General features: G+C 39.0%; 1 protein-coding gene across 16 annotated transcripts in view; it reads right to left on the reverse strand.

The window, feature by feature from the left end:
- Window positions 1–24,504, reverse strand: part of LOC126299310 (battenin) — a 225,610-nt gene that overhangs the window by 18,928 nt on the left and 182,178 nt on the right. For all 16 annotated transcript variants that reach the window (XM_049991115.1, XM_049991114.1, XM_049991118.1 and 13 more), the window contains 2 exons: window positions 16,352–16,510; window positions 11,265–11,408 (listed from right to left, as the gene is read on the reverse strand). In XM_049991115.1, the coding sequence (XP_049847072.1) occupies window positions 11,265–11,408; window positions 16,352–16,510 (303 nt within the window). The remainder of the gene's footprint in view (window positions 1–11,264; window positions 11,409–16,351; window positions 16,511–24,504) is intronic.

Raw genomic sequence — 24,504 nt, forward strand, 5'->3', positions numbered from 1 at the left:
CATATCATTTATACAAATAAGGAACAGGAGCAGTCCCAACACTGATCCCTGGGGCACCCCCCACTTGACAGTACCCCACTAAGATCCCACATCACAGCCGTTATCAACATTGGGAATAATGACCTTTTGCTGCCTGTTGCTAAAGTAAGAGGTGAACCAATTGTGAGCTACACCCCTTATTCCGTAATGGTCCAACTTCTGGAGCAATATTGTGTGATCAACACAGTCAAATGCCTTTGTTAAATCAAAAAATACGCCAAGCGTTTGAAACTTTTTGTTTAGCCCATCCAGTACCTCACAGAGAAAAGAGAATATAACATTTTCAGTTGTCAAACGACTTCTAAAGCCAAACTGTAATTTTGATAGCAAATCGTGTGATATAAAATGATCAATTAACCTTACATACACAGCCTTTTCGATAACTTTTAGAACACTGATGGCATAGAAATAGGTCTAAAATTATCTTTCTCCCTTTTGATAAAGCGGCTTTACTACTGAGTACTTAATCGCTCAGGAAACTGACCATTCCTAAAGGAAAAATTACAAATATAGCTAAATACAGGGCTAACATGTGCAGCACAGTACTTTAATATTCTACTAGACACTCCATCATAACCATGAGAGTCCTTAGTCTTCAGTGATTTGATTATTGTCTCAATCTCCCTCTTGTCTGTATCAAGAATGGGGTACCACAGGGTTCTGTCTTGAGGCCTTTATTGTTTTTAATATATGTTAATGACTTGCCTAGTTATATTCATGAAGATGCAAACCTGGTTCTCTTTGCAGATGACACAAGTATTGTAATCAAGCCTAAAAAGCAAGAATCAGCTGAGGAAAATGCAAATAATGTTTTTCAAAGAGTTATTAGGTGGTTTTCCGCAAATGGACTTTCATTGAACTTTGAAAAAACACTATACATACAGTTCAGTAGAGGGAAAGGCATAACACCAGAAATAAATATAGAGTGTGGGGGAAAATCTTTAGCTAAAGCAGATTGTTCAAAATTTCTGGGTGTCTGTATTGATCAGAATTTAAACTGGAAGACACACATTGACAATCTACTGAAACGATTGAGCTCAGGAACCTATGCTATTAGTGTCATTGCAAATTTTGGAGACAAGCACATCAGTAAGTTGCTTTCTTACGGAATCATCTTTTGGGGCAATTCATCACTAAGAAAGAAGGTATTTATTGCACAAAAACGTGTTATCAGAATAATGTCTGGGGCTCATCCAAGATCATCTCGTAGACAATTATTTAAAGAATTAGGGATATTGCCAATAGCTTCACAATATACACTCCTGGAAATTGAAATAAGAACACCGTGAATTCATTGTCCCAGGAAGGGGAAACTTTATTGACACATTCATGGGGTCAGATACATCACATGATCACACTGACAGAACCACAGGCACATAGACACAGGCAACAGAGCATGCACAATGTCGGCACTAGTACAGTGTATATCCACCTTTCGCAGCAATGCAGGCTGCTATTCTCTCATGGAGACGATCGTAGAGATGCTGGATGTAGTCCTGTGGAACGGCTTGCCATACCATTTCCACCTGGCGCCTCAGTTGGACCAGCGTTCGTGCTGGACGTGCAGACCGCGTGAGATGATGCTTCATCCAGTCCCAAACATGCTCAATGGGGGACAGATCCGGAGATCTTGCTGGGCAGGGTAGTTGACTTACACCTTATAGAGCACGTTGGCTGGCACGGGATACATGCGGACGTGCATTGTCCTGTTGGAACAGCAAGTTCCCTTGCCGGTCTAGGAATGGTAGAACGATGGGTTCGATGACGGTTTGGATGTACCGTGCACTATTCAGTGTCCCCTCGACGATCACCAGAGGTGTACGGCCAGTGTAGGAGATCGCTCCCCACACCATGATGCCAGGTGTTGGCCCTGTGTGCCTCGGTCGTATGCAGTCCTGATTGTGGCGCTCACCTGCACGGCGCCAAACACGCATACGACCATCATTGGCACCAAGGCAGAAGCGACTCTCATCGCTGAAGACGACACGTCTCCATTCGTCCCTCCATTCACGCCTGTCGCGACACCACTGGAGGCGGGCTGCACGATGTTGGGGCGTGAGCGGAAGACGGCCTAACGGTGTGCGGGACCGTAGCCCAGCTTCATGGAGACCGTTGCGAATGGTCCTCTCGCCGATACCCCAGGAGCAACAGTGTCCCTAATTTGCTGGGAAGTGGCGGTGCGGTCCCCTACGGCACTGCGTAGGATCCTACGGTCTTGGCGTGCATCCGTGCGTCGCTGCGGTCTGGTCCCAGGTCGACGGGCATGTGCACCTTCCGCCGACCACTGGCGACAACATCGATGTACTGTGGAGACCTCACGCCCCACGTGTTGAGCAATTCGGCGGTACGTCCACCCGGCCTCCCGCATGCCCACTATACGCCCTCGCTCAAAGTCCGTCAACTGCACATACGGTTCACGTCCACGCTGTCGCGGCATGCTACCAGTGTTAAAGACTGCGATGGAGCTCCGTATGCCACGGCAAACTGGCTGACACTGACGGCGGCTGTGCACAAATGCTGCGCAGCTAGCGCCATTCGACGGCCAACACCGCGGTTCCTGGTGTGTCCGCTGTGCCGTGCGTGTGATCATTGCTTGTACAGCCCTCTCGCAGTGTCCGGAGCAAGTATGGTGGGTCTGACACACCGGTGTCAATGTGTTCTTTTTTCCATTTCCAGGAGTGTATATACAGCCTAATGAAATTTGTTGTTAGTAACCCAGATCACTTCAGAATTAATAGCACAGTCCACAATTACAATACTAGGAGACATGGTGACTTTCACTACCGTTCATTGAATTTGGCATTGGCACAAAAGGGGGTGAATTATACTGCCACAAAGATTTTTGGTCAATTGCCAAACAATATCAAAAGTCTGACAGACAACCAATTGGCATTCAAAAGTGAGTTAAGGGAATTCCTGAATGACAACTCCTTCTACTCCATAGATGAATTTTTAGACATAGGCCAAAGAAATACAGTAAGCATTAACAATTGTACTGTATATAAGACTAACAATGATTATTTGGGATAAATGAATCTTGTGTACTTTGACACGTTCCACATCATTACGAAAGAATCGTGTTCATGATCCATGGAAAACGTAATATAACTAAACTAACTAAACTAAACAAAGGAGTATTTCAGACGTCAGTCTTGGAAAGGCATTTGCTAAGAAATTTATATGATTTCCTGTAGATACTAAATTTTTATTTAATTCACCAGCAATGCTCAGAAAATGGTTGTTAAATACTGTACATATATCTGATTTATCAGTACCAAAAATAATATTACTGCAAACTGACTTTATATCGTCAACCTTGTGCTGCTGACCAGACACTTCCTTCACAACTGACCATATGGCTTTAATTTTATCCTGTAAATTAGCTATTCTACTTGCATACCACATACTTTTTGCTTTGCTAATAACATTTTTAAGCACCTTACATTACTGTTTGTAATGGGATACTGTAGCTTGATTGTGACTACTTCTAACATTTCGATATAATTCCCGCTTTGTTCTACATGGTATCCTTATCCCACTAGTAAGTCAAATGGGCTCCCCATTACTGCTCGTACCCCATTTATAATGTTCTAATGGAAAGCAACTCTCAAAGAGCATGAGAAATGTGTTATGGAAAGCATTCTATTTATCATCTATATTATCAGCACTATAAACATCTTGCCACTCTTGTTCCTTTACAAGTTTTGAAAAACTCTCTATTGCTGTTGGATTAACTTTCCTACATAGTTTGTAATTAAATGCGACATTGGTTAGAGTACAAAAACCTTTTAGTGTTAAAATTTGTGCATCATGGTCTGAAAGGCCATTCACCCTTTTACTAACAGAATGCCCATCTAGTAATGAAGAATGAATAAAAATATTGTTTATGAGTGTGCTACTGTTCCCCTGCACCCTAGTTGGAAAAAACACAGTTTGCATCAGATCATATGAATTTAGGAGATCTACCAATATCCTTTTTCTTGCACAATCATGTACAAAATTAATATTGAAGTCACCACATAGAACTACTTTCTGGTACCTCCTACAAAGTGAATCAAGAACCCTCTCTAGCTTAAGCAAAAATGCTCTGAAGTTGGAGTTAGGGGACCTATAAACAACGGCAATTAGAAGTTTAGTTTCACTAAATTCAACTAATGCTGCATAACTTTCAAATATCTGTTCAGTGCAGTGTCGTGATATGTCTATGGACTCAAATGAAATACTGTTTTTTTATGTACAGAGCCACTCCCCCACCCCGCAAGGAACTCCTTGAGAAACAGCCAGCTAATCTTTAGCCTGGTAAAGGAAGCCTCTGAATTATCAAATTATTTAAGTGGTGCTCTGATATACCAATAATTTCAGAGTTAACATCTATTAGCAGTCCACTAACTTTATCTCTAATACCTCTTCTATTTTGATGAAATATGCTAATTCCTTGTCTACTTGGAAACATTACATCCTCTGGAGGTGAGCCCTTAGTTAGAGGCACTTCCTTTAAGCAGGTATACCTATCAGCTGACTTAAGCTAAAAAAGGTGCAATTCTAACACCAACTACTATAGGAATTTTTCCATGAGTGATACCACTACCACCACCACCCACTACACTGTCACCAATAAGCTTAGTCAGTCTCCCCTTCCCATACTTATTGAGGTGCAGGCCATGCCTAGTGAAACCCCATCTACTGATAGACCCAATGCTTCATAAATATTATACTTCATAAATTAGATGATGAATGTCAACTGCTGACAAAATTATATAAACCATATAACTGATGACACTTTGCACATATCAGTGATACACATTTTCTTAAACATTATCACAAGTTACAATCAAGTGTTTACACTGCTATCTTCTTTTGTTCAACAATGGCTCTGAGCACTATGGGACTTAAGATCTATGGTCATCAGTCCCCTAGAACTTAGAACTACTTAAACCTAACTAACCTAAGGACATCACACAACACCCAGTCATCACGAGGCAGAGAAAATCCCTGACCCTGCTGGGAATCGAACCCGGGAACCCGGGTGCGGGAAGCGAGAACGCTACCACATGACCATGAGCTACGGATGCTATCATCTTTAACAATATCATCTCTGTCCTAGTGATCTGCATGCCCCCCCCCTTTCCCCAGCAGATACAAATGCACTTTCTTGTGATCGCAGAGCATTTGTAGTATATATTGCACAAGCAATTTACTTACTGGGTATCCTTTATAATAAGAAAGATAATATTTTTATGAACTAACTTCTATATTAATATATGAGGTCTGTTCCAAAAATCCCAGAACTTTGCCCACAATTTTTTTCTACACTTGCCTTTAACTTACTATGCATGGTCTTCTTTTAAATACTCATTGATACACCACTCCCAGTGCCATTTCCACTTCCGGAAGCAGTCTTGGTACACATCTTGTTTGACTGCATGAAGCACTGTCTGAGAATTTTGTTTTATCTCATCTATCATTGCGAATCTTTGTTCTTTCAATGGGATTTTCCACTTTGGAAATAAAAAGAAGTCCGAAGTCCACATAGGCCTGGTTTGGAGAGTATGGAGGATGAGGCAGCACAGTGACTTTGTTCTTTGCACAATAGTCATGCACCAACAGCGATGAATGTGCGGGTGCGTTATCGTCATGCAAGAGCCACGAACTGTCTCGCCACATTTCAGGCCATTTCCTTCTCGTATTTTCTCACAGGCATCCCAAAGATGTCCCGATAGTATCATCGATTAACAGTTTGTCCCTGTGGCATGAATTTATGATAAGCTAATCCTTCAAAATCAAAGAAAACCATCAGCATGACTTTGACATTTGACCTGACATGACAACCTTTTTTTGGTCTTGGAGAACTTTTCTCAATCCACTGTGAAGATCGAACCTTGGTCTCAACATCATAACTGTTACCATTCTCTTATGGAACATCAGATTCTCATTTGCATGATACTAAAGCTCTTCACAGATTGCGAGGCTGAAGTCTTTCTAGTCTTGACTCATGAGCCATGGGATGAATTTGGCAGCAATACGGTGCATTCCAAGCTGCTGTATCAGGATTTAATGACATGATCCAACTGAAATGTTACATTCTTCTGCAATCTCTCAGACAAGCAGTCTTGAATTGGCATGCACAATTTTGTTGACAATCCTGACATGAACATCATCAGTAGACATTGAAAGACATCCTGAACGAGGGTCATCTTTCACTTCCATCCAGCCACTTTTAAACCATGTGAACCATTTATAACACTGGATATGGCTTAAACACTCATCAACACAGGCTTCCTGCATTATTTGAAGTGCCTCGGTAATGGTTTTCTTGAGTTTCAGACAAAATTTAATGCATACGCATTGCCCCTCTAACACTACCATCTCAAAATTGGCAAACTGTGTGACATTATTTCTGCTCAACACTGCACTGAGCAATAACTAACAGACATACAACAACAAAACTTCCGGCAGTTACATATTAAACACAGGCATGTGCAGTGTTGCAAACCACATTTTGCTCAAACACACCACTGGCGCGAAATTACAAATGTTGTGGAAGTTTTTGAACATATCTCGTATAAGTGGTGTCTAAAAGAATAAACATCATTTTGCTCCTGCAGCAATTGAGAATGCAGACAGAAACAAATTAATGACATTTAGTTGCTAAAGGGCATTGATTTACATCAATGGGGAAAGTTGAAACTTTGTGCTGGACTAGGATTTGAACCCAGGTCTCCTAGTTGCTAGACAGATGCTTTGACCACTAAGCCATCCAAATATAGTGGTCTTCACAACTGCATGGACTACCCTGGCATGTCCCCCATTCTCAACTTGCTTCCCATTCTGAACTTACAAGTTTGAGTATGGTCAGCATCTGCACTGAAGGGGACACTGGCTAGCCTTGCCTTAATTGTATATGTGATGTTGATGTCTGATAGTGGGCACTGATTTATTTACATTTCTCTCTCTCTCTCTCTCTCTCTCTCTCTCTCTCTCTCTCTGTGTGTGTGTGTGTGTGTGTGTGTGTGTGTGTGTGTGTGTGTGTGTGTGTGTGTGTGTGTGTGTGTGAGACTGCATGTTATATGAAATTCATTGTCTAAATATTGTTTCAAAACTTGGTCAGGTTACATAAGACAAAGAAAAGGTTAAATATTGTGAATCTCAACATGGCTCACTAATTAATTACTTCTGAAATCCATGTTGTGTTCAGTTCTAACAGGCAAGGGATATTAATGCTAGAAAGTTCTCCTTTTGGAACTAGATGCAGTTTATCGCGTAAACACATGGTAGATTTTACTTTTTGAATTATTCCACTTTTTTCACAACATTATATGCATGTAATATTAAAGTTACAGCGTTCTAATTCTGGAATTAAGTTCAATTTATCGAACAAACATTTGGTAGATGTTACCATGAAGATACATCTACTTCTTGAATTTTTAAGGAAAAACCAATTTTCATACCTAAATCTTGTACAAAGAGTTAGATTAACTAATCTTTGTTATTAAGCTACAAAGATTATATGACAGCATTACATTCATTATATGTAATAATGAAGCTGTACCAAGTCTAAGACAACATTGACAATTTTAAAAGGTACAGATTTAGAACACAGATGTCCAGATGCTTCCAGCTACCATTGGTTCCATTTGGGAAATTCTGGAGTTCAAAATCTAAGATTTACTGGGCTAAGGATTTTATAGAACATATATTAAGTGCAGAAACACTTATATGAAAATTGAAATCACTGTTAGTCTTCAACTAACAATCATATAAATAATTTTGTTAACCAAAATGGGTGCTGTTTGGGCATTGTTGCAAACACTAGAAGCAGTTTTGGAACAAGCTTCCCCTTTGCCATCCGCACCAAGAATGTATAAGTGATGAGGTGTCTGCACCTGGGAGGTTATCTGATCATTGTCAGTCATATGGGAATGTGCTATGCTCCGTTGTGAATCTGTTCATGTACACTTATGCCTTGGATGGCGTTCATAATGGCTGACATTACTGTGTTTCAGGTGGATGATATATCATGTGTAAGTGGTGAAACTTTGTAAAAGTGAGCTTGCTTTGATTATGAATTTATATGGAAAACCTATGTTTCGTTCTCCATGTTCTGTTTTTTGTGGCGGCTGCTATGTTATAGAAAACCACGTGGGAAGTGTCCGAGATAATTCTCCACTTTTAAGGAGAGCAATTAACTTTTTGGAAATGGAAACAAACAGCAGAAATCATCTCTGAACTGTTTCAAAAGCTGAGAATGATGGGACAAGCTGTAAAGATTTTCATACTTATTCTCAGGTGTGTGAACATTGATGTAGCTGTCTGCACCAATAGTTTTAAGGCCCTTGTGAAAGGCTGTGGTATCTAAAAATCACAGAAGACTACCAAACATTTCAACTTACAAAATTAGAGTACAGGCAGCATAATTATTATCCACCATCCCACACACTGCCAGAAAGTTTTTTTTTTTCCTTCAAACCCCCCCCCCCCCCCCCCCCGGATCAACATCTTAACCAAAAAGAAAGTAAGAACAATTCATGCATGTGGATTCCCTGAGTTGTGACACCTATGCTCAGTGTGTATTAATGTTCCAATTGTTCCATACACAAATATGGGACATGAGCTCTGCACTTGTTTAAAAAGTAGTGGACAATAGTCTAAATACCAGACACTATGGGCCAGTGAACCCATTGACAATGATATGGACAGGAGCACCACTGCACCTTATGTCAATTGAGTAAGTTGATGTATGAAAGCAGTTAAATGTAGAAATGACATTGAAAGAATCAGGAAAAAGCATTTATTAAGCCTGAGTACTTTATCTTACAGATAATGGCAGTGAGAACAGTAAAGATTCATTGTTTAAAGTCATTATGTGGCAACAATTCAAAATAAAGGTACAGCTTTTAGTAATAACATGATGAAATAGGGAAACAATAAGAAGGGCAACAACACAGAAATAAGATAATGCAAGACCAAGTTTAAAACATTCTTTGTACTGAAGTCTAAGGAGTATGAACGTAACAGAAATAAATGTTATTAGTCAAAGTAATTACAAGGCACCAGCCAGCATAGATGTGAAGTGCAGGTGATTTTTAACAATCATTTCATGATATGTTTGTTCTACCCAAATACACAATTATTACTTGGTCCGGAGACAGGCATAGTTGAGGCTGCCTTTCACCTTCACAATGTAGGACAGGTGTGGTAAGCACATACTGGAGACAACATCCAAAAAACATCATAAGAAGATTTGATGACAGTGCTGAACAAATGCTAGATATGAGAGAACAAAATCTATGATGATGATGATGATAATGATGAAGATTATGATGATGATGATGACAATGATGATGATCCTCCTAATGACTAATAAACAATAATTTAACATCTGACTATATGGCAAAATTTGGTATTTAATCTTCTTTACACAATTTCAAAGTTTCTTGAAAACTGTTATCCTTCAACTTGCTTCAACTTTTATGATAATGGAACAAGATTTACATTAGGTTTCTTCAGAGGGTCCACCGAGCTAATCATGTCCTTCTATATGTGGAATACCAGTTTGAAATGGTGGGAGGCAGGCCAGACTGCAAAGCTTTTTATACAAATGCCAAAATGACTACATTTTCAAATCAAATTCTGATTTTGCAACAACTACACTGAGAACATAGACCACAAAATCAACTCTCTTTTATTTTAAGGACTAGGGTGTAGATGTACATCTGGAAACCATTTCTCACATACACTGATGGGCCAAAACATTATGGTCACCACCCATTGTGATGTTGAATGCCTCCTGGTGGTGTTGCAGGAACGTGACACAGTAAGGAAAGAATGTAAGCAGAAAAGAGACAAGTGGGCACTCAGCATAGCAAAGACATGGGCTGCGAATGCAGAAATCCACTGATATGAATGCTTTTAACAAAGGAGACATCGTTGAGGTGCTGTGGCTGGAAACAATAATCTCTGAAATGGTGAAACTGGTCAGCTGTTTGCATACTACTGTCTTCAGCACCTATGGGAAGTGGTTGAAGGAAGGTAGAATAACATGTAGGCCATGTGGTACTGGACATCCAGGTCTCATCACAAAATGTAGATGTCAGAGGATCACCCACTGTGTAATCCAGGAGATGCAGTGATCTGTGGCAGATCTGACAACTACAAAGCTGGTGCAGCCACAAGTGTTTTGTAGCACACTGTTCAAAGCCCACTGATGAACATGGAGCTCTGCATTACATGACCCCTATGTGTTCCTGCATTGGCCCAAAGATATCGCCAGTTATGATTGCAGTGGGCATGGAATCAATGGAAACATGTTGGCTGTTGAATGAATCACATTTCTTGTTACAACAGGTCAATGGTTGGGTCCTTATATACCATCATCCAGGCGAATGGCTGCTTGAAACATGCACCGCACCACAGATGCAGGCCGGCAAGAGCTGAATTATGCTATGAGGTACACTGAGTTGGGCTTCTAAGGGACTACAGTAATAATCGAAAACACCATGATAGCAGTGAAATACGTGAACATTATTACAGACCACCTGCATCCCTTCACTGTTGAGGTCTTCTCTGATAGTGATGACATATTCCAGCAGGATAACTCTCCACGCACACGACCAGAATAATGCTGCAGTGGTTTGAGGAGCATGATAGTGAACTCACATTGATGTCTTAGCCATCAAATACTCCTGATCTGTACCCACTGGAACACACATCAAGTGCCAACTGCATGCCCACAAACCAAAGCCCAGTAATTTAGTGACCTGTGAGTAGACCTCTGGTGCCACACACTTCTGGAAACCTATCAACGACTTGTAGAGTCCATGCCAAGCAGAATCGCTGCTGCATTGTGTTTGAAATGTGGACCAACACGCTATTAAACAAGTGGTCATAATGTTTTGGCTCATCAGTGTATAATGTTAGATGTGGCATGAAGTAACTGTAGATACAAATACTTGTAGAATAATTTGTTTAGTGACCATCTAACCTGTGGTTTTCATTCTGTGCTAACTTACTAGATTAATGCTGGAAACTGAACATGACATATTCCAGGGAAGCAATGAAAAAATTAGAAGTATAGAATGACGTGAGCAGGCTGTAAATGTATCAGTGCTACCTGAGGACATTAGAAGTTTATGTACTTGTCAATCAAATATTAATTCACTATGACTTATATCCACAACAGATAACAAAAACTCCATAGAAGTAATGAAATGCTAAAATATACTCACGACAATGCCATTACTGCTGGTACTGCTAACATAATCAACAATGAATCATTTGGGCTGATGCCAAGCGCTGTGAAACCAGCATATGAACCAGCTCCCAGTACACCAGCTGCTCCAGTCCCTGAGGACCATGCAGTAATCGGGTTCCTAGTAAAATAAGGAAAACATACATGGAATATTATATTAAGCTTTAATTCATACTCAAAAATTTTTGGACTTCGAATTGTTCTTGTTCTTTCTATGTATCATTCACAGTATTAAACTGATATAAAATAGGTATATAGCCACAGATTATTGTACACTACACACAATGAACCACCTGAGAAGCATGTTTCCCCTTACAGCTAAAGGAATTTTGTATGTGCATCTACAGCTTATACCAGCATCATATATAAGTACCTTTTCCACACTCAGTTACATTTTTTGCAGGGGATCTCAAGTTGATTCCGTATTTCTAGATTTCTGGAAAGCTTTTGACACTGTTCCTCACAAGCGACTTCTAATCAAGCTGTGGGCTTATGGGGTATCGTCTCAGTTGTGTGACTGCATTCGTGGTTTCCTGTCAGGAAGGTCACAGTTCGTAGTAATAGACAGCAAATCATCGAGTAAAACTGAAGTGATATCAGGTGTTCCCCAGGGAAGCATCCTGGGACTTCTGCTGTTCCTGATCTATATAATTGACCTGGGTGACAATCTGAGCAGTTCTCTTAGGTTGTTCGCAGATGATGCTGTAATTTACCATCTAGTAAGGTCATCCGAAGACCAGTATCAGTTGCAAAGCGATTTAGAAAAGATTTCTGTATGGTGTGGCAGGTGGCAGTTGATGCTAAATAACGAAAAGTGTGAGGTGATCCACATGAGTTCCAAAAGAAATCCGTTGGAATTCGATTACTCGATAAATAGTACAATTATCAAGGCTGTCAATTCAACTAAGTACCTGGGTGTTAAAATTACGAACAACTTCAGTTGGAAAGACCACATAGATAATATTGTTGGGAAGGCGAGCCAAAGGTTGCATTTCATTGGCAGGACACTTAGAAGATGCAACAAGCCCACTAAAGAGACCCCTTACACTACACTCGTTCGTCCTCTGTTAGAATATTGCTGCGCGGTGTGGGATCCTTACCAGGTGGGATTGACGGAAGACATCGAAAGGGTGCAAAAAAAGGGAATCTCATTTTGTATAATCACGTAATAGGGGAGAGAGTGTGGCAGATATGATACGCGAGTTGGGATGGAAGTCATTACAGCAAAGACATTTTTCGTTGCGGCGAGATCTTTTTAAGAAAATTTCAGTCACCAACTTTCTCTTCCGAATGCGAAAATATTTTGTTGAGCCCAACCTACCTAGATAGGAATGATCTTCAAAATAAAATAAGAGAAATCAGAGCTCGAACAGAAAGGTTTAGGTGTTCGTTTTTCCCGCGCGCTGTTAGGGAGTGGAATAGTAGAGAGATAGTATGATTGTGGTTTGATGAACCCTCTGCCAAGCACTTAAATGTGAATTGCAGAGTAGTCATGTAGATGTAGATGTAGATTATTACAATGTCATGTAGCACACAGTTTACAGAATATCATATTATGAGAGCATTGCTGGTTTTCAGGAGTTTATATGCTCTTCTATTATTCTGCAGATGTTTCAGCATTTTATTATGAATACTTTAACAATCTCATCTGCCTAAAGCATGTCTGATTGTTTGAATGAATTTTCAATAGTATAAGAGCATATAAATTCCTAGAAACCAAATCACTGAAACCCAGCAAAATTTTCAGAATACAAGATTCTATAAGTTGTGTGCTACATGAAATCACGATAATCTCTGGGACAAATAAGTGTGAGCAGAAAATGCATGTTGTTTAACTCAATTGAATGTACAGTTTTACTAATTAAAAATATATATTGAGGAAATGGAAACACAGGAAATAGAAAAGCACATGTATAATGTACTAACACTTGAACCTGAACACTTAATTTTCATACAACGCCTGTCTCACAGGTTCAGTCTGTCAGCAGCTGTCTCTCCTATGTTTTAAGCTACACTAACCTAGCACACAGTTTTAATCTGCTGTGAAGTTTTGTAATGGCATAAACTCTGCTGCAGAGTGAAAAATTCATCCTAGTAACAAGCTTTACAAAATGATTCTGCCATTCCCCTTCATACTCTTTCCGTCAAGACTGTGAATCTAAAAAGATCTGCAAGAAATATTCTGGAGAGTTTGGACTGGATGGAGGTATTGGCATGTTCGAAGTATGAGATGACCCATCAGCTGTGAATGGATGGCTCAGATGGTAAGGGCTCTGCTATCCCACACCCACTACATGTGAGTCTCTCTTACCACTGGGTCCAAGTGACCTGGTCTTTCTTTTTGACCTTCCTCAACCTACTTCCGGAAAGAAGGGGGTAATTTTGTTTTTGGAAGTGGCACACCTGTCCAATAACAAAACGCAAATGCTCTTAAACTGCTTGTAAGTTATAAACATAGACACTTTTCCAAAAATTAGGATTATGTTTATATGTGTCTATCAGCAGTTCTAAACATTTCATCTTCTCGAGGTAATTACTGGCAAATGACTGTCTCATAATTTATTAGTTTTGTAGATTGAATTCTCCTTTGGCACAGTAGGTAACAGAATTTTTCAAAAATGCGATAATATGCCCAACAATGAAAATGTCTCAGGCTCAGGAATAGTTAATTCTTATGTATTTCCATTTGATGAATTAAAAAACCACCATAAAAATGACAGATTAGCTCTTGCTTTGGGGGTGAAGTGACGTGTCATTTCTATAGTCAACATTTCAGTTTGCGGGTAATTTGTTTTTGGAGGTGGCACACCTGTCCAATAACAAAATTCAAATGCTCTTAAGCTGTTTGTAAATCATAAACATAGATACTGTTGCTGTGACTGTGAGTTTCATATAGTTTCTGCTGTAATTGCAGCAGAATTTCTGGCTTAAAAATGTTTTTAAAGTAAAATTCTTAAAAAGCCACGAAAATGTGTAAACATGGTGAATAATTTTTGTTACATTTGTGGTGAAATAACATTTTCCTCACAGAAATGCAATCTGTTGCTTCTCATGAAGACTGCCTATCAGCATTATTTTGATATGAAAGTAGGAGACCAGGATAAGCCTTGGGCTCCACATATATGTTGCAATGCATGTTTAGTTACACTGCGATAATGGCTCAAAAATAAGAAATGATCTTTGGCTTTTGCTGTGCCTATGGTCTGGCTGAAGCCTACAAACCATACAGATGACTGCTATTTCAGCTTGACTCCCCCTACAAAAAAGGAAAGAAGAACAGTCCAGAACCTAAATCTTCAATTTGCTACTCAGCCCATTCTGCATTCAGATAATTTACCAGTCCCTACTCCACCTGAAAATTGTGTGCTTAAAGCAGAAAATGAAGACAGTGTGAAAGAAGAAGAAGAAGAAGAAGAACCAAACAAGCCTTCCTCATTCCGGGATCCTGATTTTGAAGGAAAAGATGATAAATCACACAGACTGAGTCAAGCAGAATTGAGTGATCTCATTAGAGACCCTAACCTGTCAAAGGAGAAGGCAAAAATTCTTGTGTCTCAGCTACAGCACTGGAATCATCCCAAAAGTGTTGTCACAGACTCACAGTACATAAAAAGTCATGTGGAACTGCTTCCCCTTTTTGGGGAAGAAAAACAATCTTATTGTTTGCTGTGACCTTAATGGCTTGATGAAGTGTTTGAATTTGAACCATGATCCAACTGAATGTAGGCTATTCATAGAAGCCTCCAAGCTTAGTTTGAAAGCTGTATTACTTCACAATGGCAACTGTCTTCCTTCTATTCTTGTTGGTCATGCAGTTCACATGAAGGAGACATATGCAAATATAACAGCCCTCTTAGACTCAATCAAATATCATGAAACACAAATGAAAAATGTGAGGTTATCTAAAACTCATTGCCATACTCTTAGGAACATAACTGGGGTACACAAAACATTGTTGCTTCTTATGTATGTGGGACAATAGGGATAGGAAATAACTTTATATTTAAGCAGACTAGCCTGCAAGAAATCTTAACCCTAGTGAGAAAAATGTCGCTGTCGAGCCTCTCATTGACACATAAGATGATGATCTCCCACGCCTGCAGATCAAGCTGGGTTTGATGAAAAATTGTGTCAAAGGCATGAATCAAGAAGGATGGGCCTTTAAGTACATAAGAGAGAAATTTCCAAAATTAAGTGATGCAAAAGTTAAGGAAGGTTTTTGTATTGCGCCAAAAATTCAAAAACTTGTAAAGAATCCTGCATTTGACCAAGTTCTGGAGGGAAAGAAAAGAAAGCTTGGGAAGCCTTCAAGGGAAGTGTTTGTTGATTTTTAGTCAACAAAAGAGATGACAGCTACACTCACAGCTGATGACAGTGTGACTGCAAGACTACCATAACCGTGGATGCAACATGTCCCTTAAAATCCATTTTCTCCACTCCAACCTAGACTTTTTCCCTTCTAGTTGTGGAGCTGTCAGTGAGGAACATGGAGAATGATTCCATCAGGACATTTCTGTTATGGAACAAAGATATCAAGGCCATTGCAATGAAGCAATGCTTGTGCATTATTGTTGGTATTTGTGTACAGATGCTCCAGAGGGGATCAGTAATCCATGTTCCTGCAAACTGCAAGTAGTCTTTGTTTGTAGTCAAGACTTATCAATCAGACCATCTTAACCACAGTCACACAGTGGCTGATTTTTGCATGTGATAGATGGCTACAGAACATAATGAGACTTTTCTCATTTACCACTGGAACCCTAACACACACTCATAGCACAAAATAATCTTTTCCTCTTTATTTTCTGCCAAACACTATTTGGCTGATTTTAGCTTATACTGAATTGCCAACACATTTATGTTCTTCCAGCTGCTTTTATTTTCTCTTCTGTGGTTTTGCTAGCCACTGTTACATGGTTGTCACCTGCCATAATTGATATGTAGATACTTACAATCAATTTCACTTCACTTGCAAAATCCAAAAGTCATGTTGCATTCTTAATCTTGATAGCATATAAATATAAAAAGATGCAGAAAGATAACAGAAAAAATAAATTTAGTTACCAGTTAAATGAAGATGTATAGCCAAGTAATGTAAGTTCACCAAGGCCTGATCCAAATGAGGTAGCGATTACACCAAGAAAAGTGGCCCATTTCACACCAGAAAGAGCTACTAGCAAGAATGATGCAATAGACAATACTACTGTCAAACTCATTCGTATGCTGCAAAAAATAAAGCAGAGTATATAATCACATATAAATCTTAAATAAGACTTTAAGAATATTATTTATTCTAAGAAAATCAAGCAACAATAACTAACACAGTATGTGCAGTGTTCTATGCCTCATGTGTACAGCCCTTTGCACAATGACAGATGCAACTATGCACTAATAGCTGCTGTAGAATCTTGCAACATATTCTGAGCACAAACATAATGAGGTATTCCACACAGACTGCCAACCAGAATGCATTATTAAACACATGTTCTTTTTTTTTCCTCCTGACACCTTGAATGCTGTTTCTTGACTTCCAAAAACTATCTGACTCAGTACTACATCAACACTCATTTATGAAAGTACAGTCAAATGATGTGTCAAACAACATTTGTGGCTGGATTGATAATTTTTTTTGGTAGGGAGGGTACAGTATGTTATCTGGGATGGAGAGTCATTGACAAATGTAGTAGGTTCGGGCATGACCTTAGGAACTTTGTTTGGACCCTTCCTGTTCATATTTTATATTAATGTCCTCATAATCAATATTAATTATAACTTCAGACATTTTGCAGATGATTCAGCTGACTACAGACTTGAACCCAGGACATTTGCCTTTCACGAGCAAGTGCCCTACTGACTGAAATACCCAAGCATGACTTACGACCAATCCTCACAGGTTTACTCCCACTAGTACTTCATCCCCAACCTTCCAAAGTTCACAGAAGTTCTCCTGTGAAACTTGCAAGACTAGCATTCCTGGAAGAAAGAATATTGTGGAAACATAGCTTAGCCACAACATGGGGAATGTTTCTGGAAGAAATTTTTCACTCTGCACTGGAGTGTGCACTGATATGAAACTTCCTGACAGATTAAAACTGTATGAAACTTCTGTGAAGTTTGGAAGGTCTGAGTGAGGTACTGTTGGAAGTAAATCTGTGAGCAAATATCGTGAGTTGTGCTTGGGTAGTTCAATCAGTAGAGCACTTGCCCACAAAAGGCAAAGGTCCTGAGTTCCAGGTCTGACACACAGTTTTAATTTCCCAGGAAGTTTTATATCAGTGCACACTCCAATGCAGACTTAAAAATTCATCCTGGAAACCTGGCTATAACAATCTGTGGGGATAAGACATGAAATGATCACATAGGCCCAGTTACAAATACAGTAAGTGATAGACTTAAGGCAGTCATTCAATGAAGAAGGTTGCTTAAAACACTCATGCATACATCCTAGAATATGGAAAATTGTGTTGGGACCTATAGCAAATAGGGCTAACTGGGGATATTGAATGTACACAAAGAATGGTAGCACCAATCGTCACACGTTTGTTTGCCCACATGAGGGTGCCACAGAAATGCTGGAAAACCTGAACTGGCAAGCACTTGAAGATAGATGCCAACTACCCACATACCCCATCATGAAGACAGTCATAACAAGTTGAATTTTGGGGAGAATACATCTCATTTCATTTTGAGAAATAAAGAAAAGTAGTAGAAGCACTGGTAAGATCACATGGTTCAGCTATACCAATCCTGGGTGATATCGGGTAACGAGGGACGAAGAGACTGGCTCTTTGTGGTTGGTTAGTGGTGCAATTGAGTGCTAGAAACACAGGATGAGATGGTCCAGGTGAATCGTTTTTGGCATAAGTTTGGAGGGTAGTGTTTATTTTTTATGCCCTTGGCAAGGTCTATAGAACACCAGAAAAAGGGATTGACCATTACTGGAAATATTCTGCATGCAGGCAGTTAGACTGTGACAGTGATATTGTTTGGTGTGGAATGGATGACAGTATCAAAGTCGAGGTATTGTTGGTGGTCTGTGGTTTTAACATGGATGGAGGTTTCTATGTGTTAACCACAGAACACGAACAGGGATCATGATCATAACTGTTTATACCCCATGTACAGGAATCTTTTCTGGCCCCCAAAAATAACAAGCATTTTGTTTGGTTTAAATGCACTGATACTACCTTCACCATAAATAAATAAATAAACAATATGGAGTTACAGTCTGATCTATGTCCTCATTCTCCCATAATGTTAACACCTTGTCTTCTATCCATTTCAATTGCCAATTTCTAGTCTTAAAAACAAATAAATCAGTCTCTTAACATCTTTCACATATTTCCACTCATTAGTATCTTATGACACAATATTCAAGAAGCACTGATCACTGAACAAGAAAATTGTTTTGGGAAAATAAGCACCTCTTCAAGGAGTTGGTCATATATTGGTGTTGGTCATATATTGCAATCTAATAAGTGTAGTAAAACCCACAACTACAACACTAGATGAAAAGATAACATTATTTTCTCAAATTTTAAATTTAAAGAAATACTGTTTATTCTGAGCTACTCTACCTATCCTATAGATAAATTCATAATGAAAAAACATTAGTGTGTTGTAATGTAACATAAACTTATATTTATTTATATTTTCAAATTTAGTATATTCCATAGCAGCACATGTTGTATGAAAGAATAGCATGTTTAATTTTTTTAGTTACTTTAATTGTGTTTCATTAATAGTGTGAGAAGTATTAATGACTATTCTGTTCATTTTTGTTATCAAATTTGGCCATTGTGGTGTCTAGTAATCTGTAATGGCTGGTTTTGCAAATGATGTTATGGACATGGAATCAACAAACTGACGAATACAAGCAACAATACTGTTTATTTGATGGCATGATGTGTATGGACTCTCAACTACCAGCAGTGCCTCATAGTACTGATTTTATGGTACCTAGTCAATAAGTTAGTTAGTTAGTTATACATTCCACACATTACTTAAACAATACTTTTATTGAAATGATGTAAAACAAATACACATGATCAGTGTTAACATATATGAACACATTATCTTTAGTGCTACTCATGCAACTACACTTAAGAACTAGGTCTTTTTCCAGGCTACCAGCTTTTATATAAATATTCTTATATGGAATAGATGGAGTTGTCCAGAAGAAATGACTTGAGGTTAGATTTAAAACTTGCTTTGCTACCTGTCAGACATTTTATGGTATTGCACAAATGATCCAAGATTTTTATTGCTGCAAATTAAACTACTCTCTGAGCCACTGACAGCTTTAACAAAGGGTAATGAATGTCATTTTTCCTCTAGTGTTGCAGGTATGGACATCACAGGTTATTTACAGATGTGAGGAATAGGAGTGGACTCAAAGTTGAATTCTGTGGGACTCCCTTTCAAATTGCTCCCCAAGTCACTAAACTTTTCTACTGTTCCGTCATAGTTTGGATTATTGAGCACAACTTTCTGTATTCTGTTTGTTAAGTATGATTCAAACCAGTTGTGTGTAAGGCCATTGATTCCATAAAACATGAATGTATGACCTACACAATCATATTCTTTTCTTTGGAAAGATCACAAAAAAATAACAACTGGTAATATTTTAATATTTAAGCCTTATAATATTTTGTAAGTGAATGTATAAACAGCCTTCTCAATCAGCCAACCCATCTGGAATCAAACTGTGACATGCTAAGTATATTGTTTCTACTTAAATGTGTGAATACTCTTCAGTACATTACTTTTTTGAATATTCTAGAAAAATATGTCAGTAAGGAAATTGGATGATAATTATTTAAGTCTTTTTGTCACATTTCTTTTGAAGAAGTTTAACAACTGGATACTTTAAGCTGTCTCTCACTAGTGATGCATTACATATATTGAAATCCCATCAACACCATATGAGACACATTTTTTTTTTTATTTCTTTTGAATTTTTATAATTCTATTAATTTCAGTGAAGAGTTTGGTGCTACTTCAAGTTGGTTATAGTTTTCTGGAATGATGAATGACATTTTTAATATAGCCTCTTGCTTCTTCAACTGAAGCATTTAATCCTATTTTTGCTGATACATTTAGAAAGTGATTCCTAAAAGCATTCACATATTGTGAATTATCAGTCAAAATACTATCATTTAGTTTCACTGTTAAGGTATCTTGTACAATAACTGGCTGTCCTACCTCCTGTTTGACAATATTCCATGTGGTTATAATCTTATAATCTGCATTATTAATTTCAGTCAGGACATACATACTTCTTGACATTTTAATGAACTTCCTTAAAATACTACAGTATTTTTGTAGTATGCAAGTAATTTCAGATCTCATCTGATTCTAGCCTTAATATAAATTTTCCTCCTTCTCTTACATGACACTTTAATTCCATTAGTTATCTAAAACTTAGTTTTTCTAGTGGATTTTCTGGATAACTTTTACAGAAAGCAACTTTCATATATTGACACAAATTTATTATGGAATTAACTGAATATGACATTAGTATATCTTTCCATGCAGGGTATTCAGAAATTCCAGTTTCAAAATTCTGGGACTTGTGGAGGGGAGTAACTACATAATATTTTGAAAATGAACCTATTTCCGGAAATGTATCGTTTCCATTCTACAATGGTTTCAATTCAGATGTTTAATTCATACATGTCTGCTTGAGGAATTGAATTAGGAATGATGCAGTACAATTATTAGATAACAATTCAAAAGGAAAAATAGCAAAACATCCATTTAACACTTAAACTCATTTTTTTGTGTTAACACTTACACATGTTTACATTATTCCAAAACAAAAAGCATACTGTACAGACAAAACAGTACTGATGCATTACAATAGCACCTTGATGTGGCAACCACCAACACTGTTACCTATGAAGCATTTTCTGGTACACACTCTCCATCCCACCTGTGGTCTCTTCAATTTCTGGTGCAGCAGCTTCCTCCATCTCTACAGGAATCTCATAAATTAAACTTTGCATACACAAGGGGCAGTCCACGTAGCACACATCATCCTGTCTGCCCTACTGAAAACAAGGACAAGCAACTCTGAGACTTTTCTCTTTTCATCAGCAGAAGTGGACATGTTGAACATCTGAATTGAAACTGTTGTAGAACAGAAATGGTGCATTTCTGGACACAGGTTCCTATTCAAAATATTATGTACTCACTCCCCTCTACAAGTCCTAGAGTTTAGTAATAGGAATTTCCAAACATCCTTTATATACATCTACATCTACATGACTACTCTGCAATTCACATTTAAGTGCTTGGCAGAGGGTTCATCGAACCACAATCATACTATCTCTCTACCATTCCACCCCTGAACAACGCGCGGGGAAAACGAACACCTAAACCTTTCTGTTCGAGCTCTGATTTCTCTCATTTTATTTTGATGATCATTCCTACCTATGTAGGTTGGGCTCAACAAAATATTTTCGCTTTCGGAAGAGAAAGTTGGTGACTGAAATTTTGTAAATAGATCTCGCTGTGACGAAAAACGTCTTTGCTTTAATGACTTACATCCCAACTCGCGTATCATATCTGCCACACTCTCTCCCCTATTACGTGATAATACAAAACGAGCTGCCCTTTTTAGCACCCTTTCGATGTCTTCTGTCAATCCCACCTGGTAAGGATCCCACACCGTGCAGCAATATTCTAACAGAGGACGAACAAGTGTAGCGTAAGCTGTCTCTTTAGTGGACTTGTTGCATCTTCTAAGTGACCTGCCAATGAAACGCAACCTTTGGCTCGCCTTCCCCACAATATTATCTATGTGGTCTTTCCAACTGAAGTTGTTCGTAATTTTAACACCCAGGTACTTAGTTGATTTGACAGCCTTGAGAATTGTGCTATTTATTGAGTAATCGAATTCCAACGGATTTCTTTTGGAACTCATGTGGATCACCTCACACTTTTCGTTATTTAGCATCAACTGCCATGTGCCACACCATACAGCAATCTTTTCTAAATCGCTTTGCAACTGATACTGGTCTTCGGATGACCTTACTAGATAGTAAATTACAGCATCATCTGCGAACAACCTAAGAGAACTGCTCAGATTGTCACCCAGGTCATTTATATAGATCAGGAACAGCAGAGGTCCCCGGACGCTTCCCTGGGGAACACCTGATATCACTTCAATTTTACTCTATGATTTGCTGTCTATTACCATGAACTGCGACCTTCTTGACAGGAAATCATGAATCCAGTCGAACAACTGAGACGGTACCCCATAGGCCTGCAGCTTGATTAGAAGTCACTTGTGAGTTACGGTGTCAAAAGCTTTCTGGAAATCTAGAAATAAGGAATCAACTTGAGATTCCCTGTCGATAGCGGCCATTACTTCGTGCAAATACAGAGCTAGCTGTGTCGCACAAGAACGATGTTTTCTGAAACCATGCTGATTATGTATCAATAGATCGTTCCCTTCGAGGTGATTCATAATGTTTGAATATGCTCCAAAACCCTACTGCAAACTGACGTCAATGATATAGGTCTGTAGTTAAATGGATTACTCCTACTACCCTTCTTAAACACTGGTGTGACCTGCGCAATTTCCCAATCTGTAGGAACAGATCTATCGGTGAGTGACTGGTTGTATAGGATTGCTAAGTAGGGAGCTATTGTATCAGCGTAATCTGAAAGGAACCTAATCGGTATACAATCTGGACCTGAAGACTTGCCCGTATCAAGCGATTTGAGTTGCTTCGCAACCCCTAAGGTATCTACTTCTAAGAAACTCATGCTATCAGCTGTTCGTGTTTCAAATTCTGGAATATTCCGTTCGTCTCCCCTGGTGAAGGAACTTCAGAAAACTGTGTTCAGTAACTCCGCTTTAGCAGCACAGTCGTCGGTAACAGAAGCATCGGCACTGCACAGTGAAGGTATTGACTGAGTCTTGCCGCTTGTGTACTTTACATACGACCAGAATTTCTTTGGATTTTCTACCAAATTTTGAGACAATGTTTCATTGTGGAACCTATTAAAGGCATCTCGCATTGAAGTCCGTGCCAAATTTTGCGCATCTGTAAATTTTAGCCAATCTTCGGGATTTCGCGTTCTTCTGAACTTCACATGCTTTTTCCGTTCCCTCTGCAACAGTGTTCGGACCTGTTTTGTGTACCATGGGGGATCAGTTACATCTCTTACCAATTTATGATGTATGAATCTCTCAATTGCTGTTGCTGCTATATCTTTGAATTTGAGAAACATCTCGTCTACATTTGCATAGTCAGTTTGGAAGGAATGGAGATTGTCTCTTAGGAAGGCTTCTAGTGACACTTTATCCGCTTTTTTAAATAAAATTATTTTGCGTTTGTTTCTGGTGGATTTGGAAGAAACGGTATTAAGCCTAGCTACAGCCACCTTGTGATCACTAATCCCCATATCAGTCATGATGCTCTCTATTGTATCAGTCATGATGCTCTCTATTAGCTCTGGATTGTTTGTGGCTAAGACATCAAGTGTGTTTTCGCAACCATTTATAAGTCGCGTGGGTTTGTGGACTAACTGCTCGAAATAATTTTCGGAGAAAGCATTTAGGACAATCTCAGAAGATGTTTTCTGCCTACCACCGGTTTTGAACAAATATTTTTGCCAACATATAGAGGGAAGTTGAAGTCCCCACCAACTATAAAAGTATGAGTGGGGTATTTACTTGTTACGAGACTCAAATTTTCTCTGAACTGTTCAGCAACTATATCATCGGAGTCTGGGGGACGGTAGAAGGAGCCAATTATTAACTTAGTTCGGCTGTTAAGTATAACCTCCACCCATACCAATTCGCACGGAGTATCTACTTCGACTTCACTACAAGATAGACCACTATTGACAGACACAAACACTCCACCACCAATTCTGCCTAATCTATCTTTCCTGGACACCATCTGAGACTTCGTAAAAATCTCTGCAGAACTTATTTCAGGCTTTAGCCAGCTTTCTGTACCTATAACTATTTCAGCTTCTGTGCTTTCTATTAGCGCTTGAAGCTCAGGGACTTTCCCAGCACAACAACAATAATTTAAAACTACAATTCTGACTGTTCCTTGATCCAAGCACGTCCTGTATTTGCCATGCACCCTTTGAGATTGCAGCCCACCCCATACTTTCCCGAGGCCTTCTAACCTAAAAAACCGCTCAGTCCACGCCACACAGCCTGCTCTACCTGTGTAGCCGCCAGCTGAGTG

This window comes from Schistocerca gregaria, chromosome X (genome assembly GCF_023897955.1).
Source record: "Schistocerca gregaria isolate iqSchGreg1 chromosome X, iqSchGreg1.2, whole genome shotgun sequence".
Lineage (NCBI taxonomy): Eukaryota > Metazoa > Arthropoda > Insecta > Orthoptera > Acrididae > Schistocerca > Schistocerca gregaria.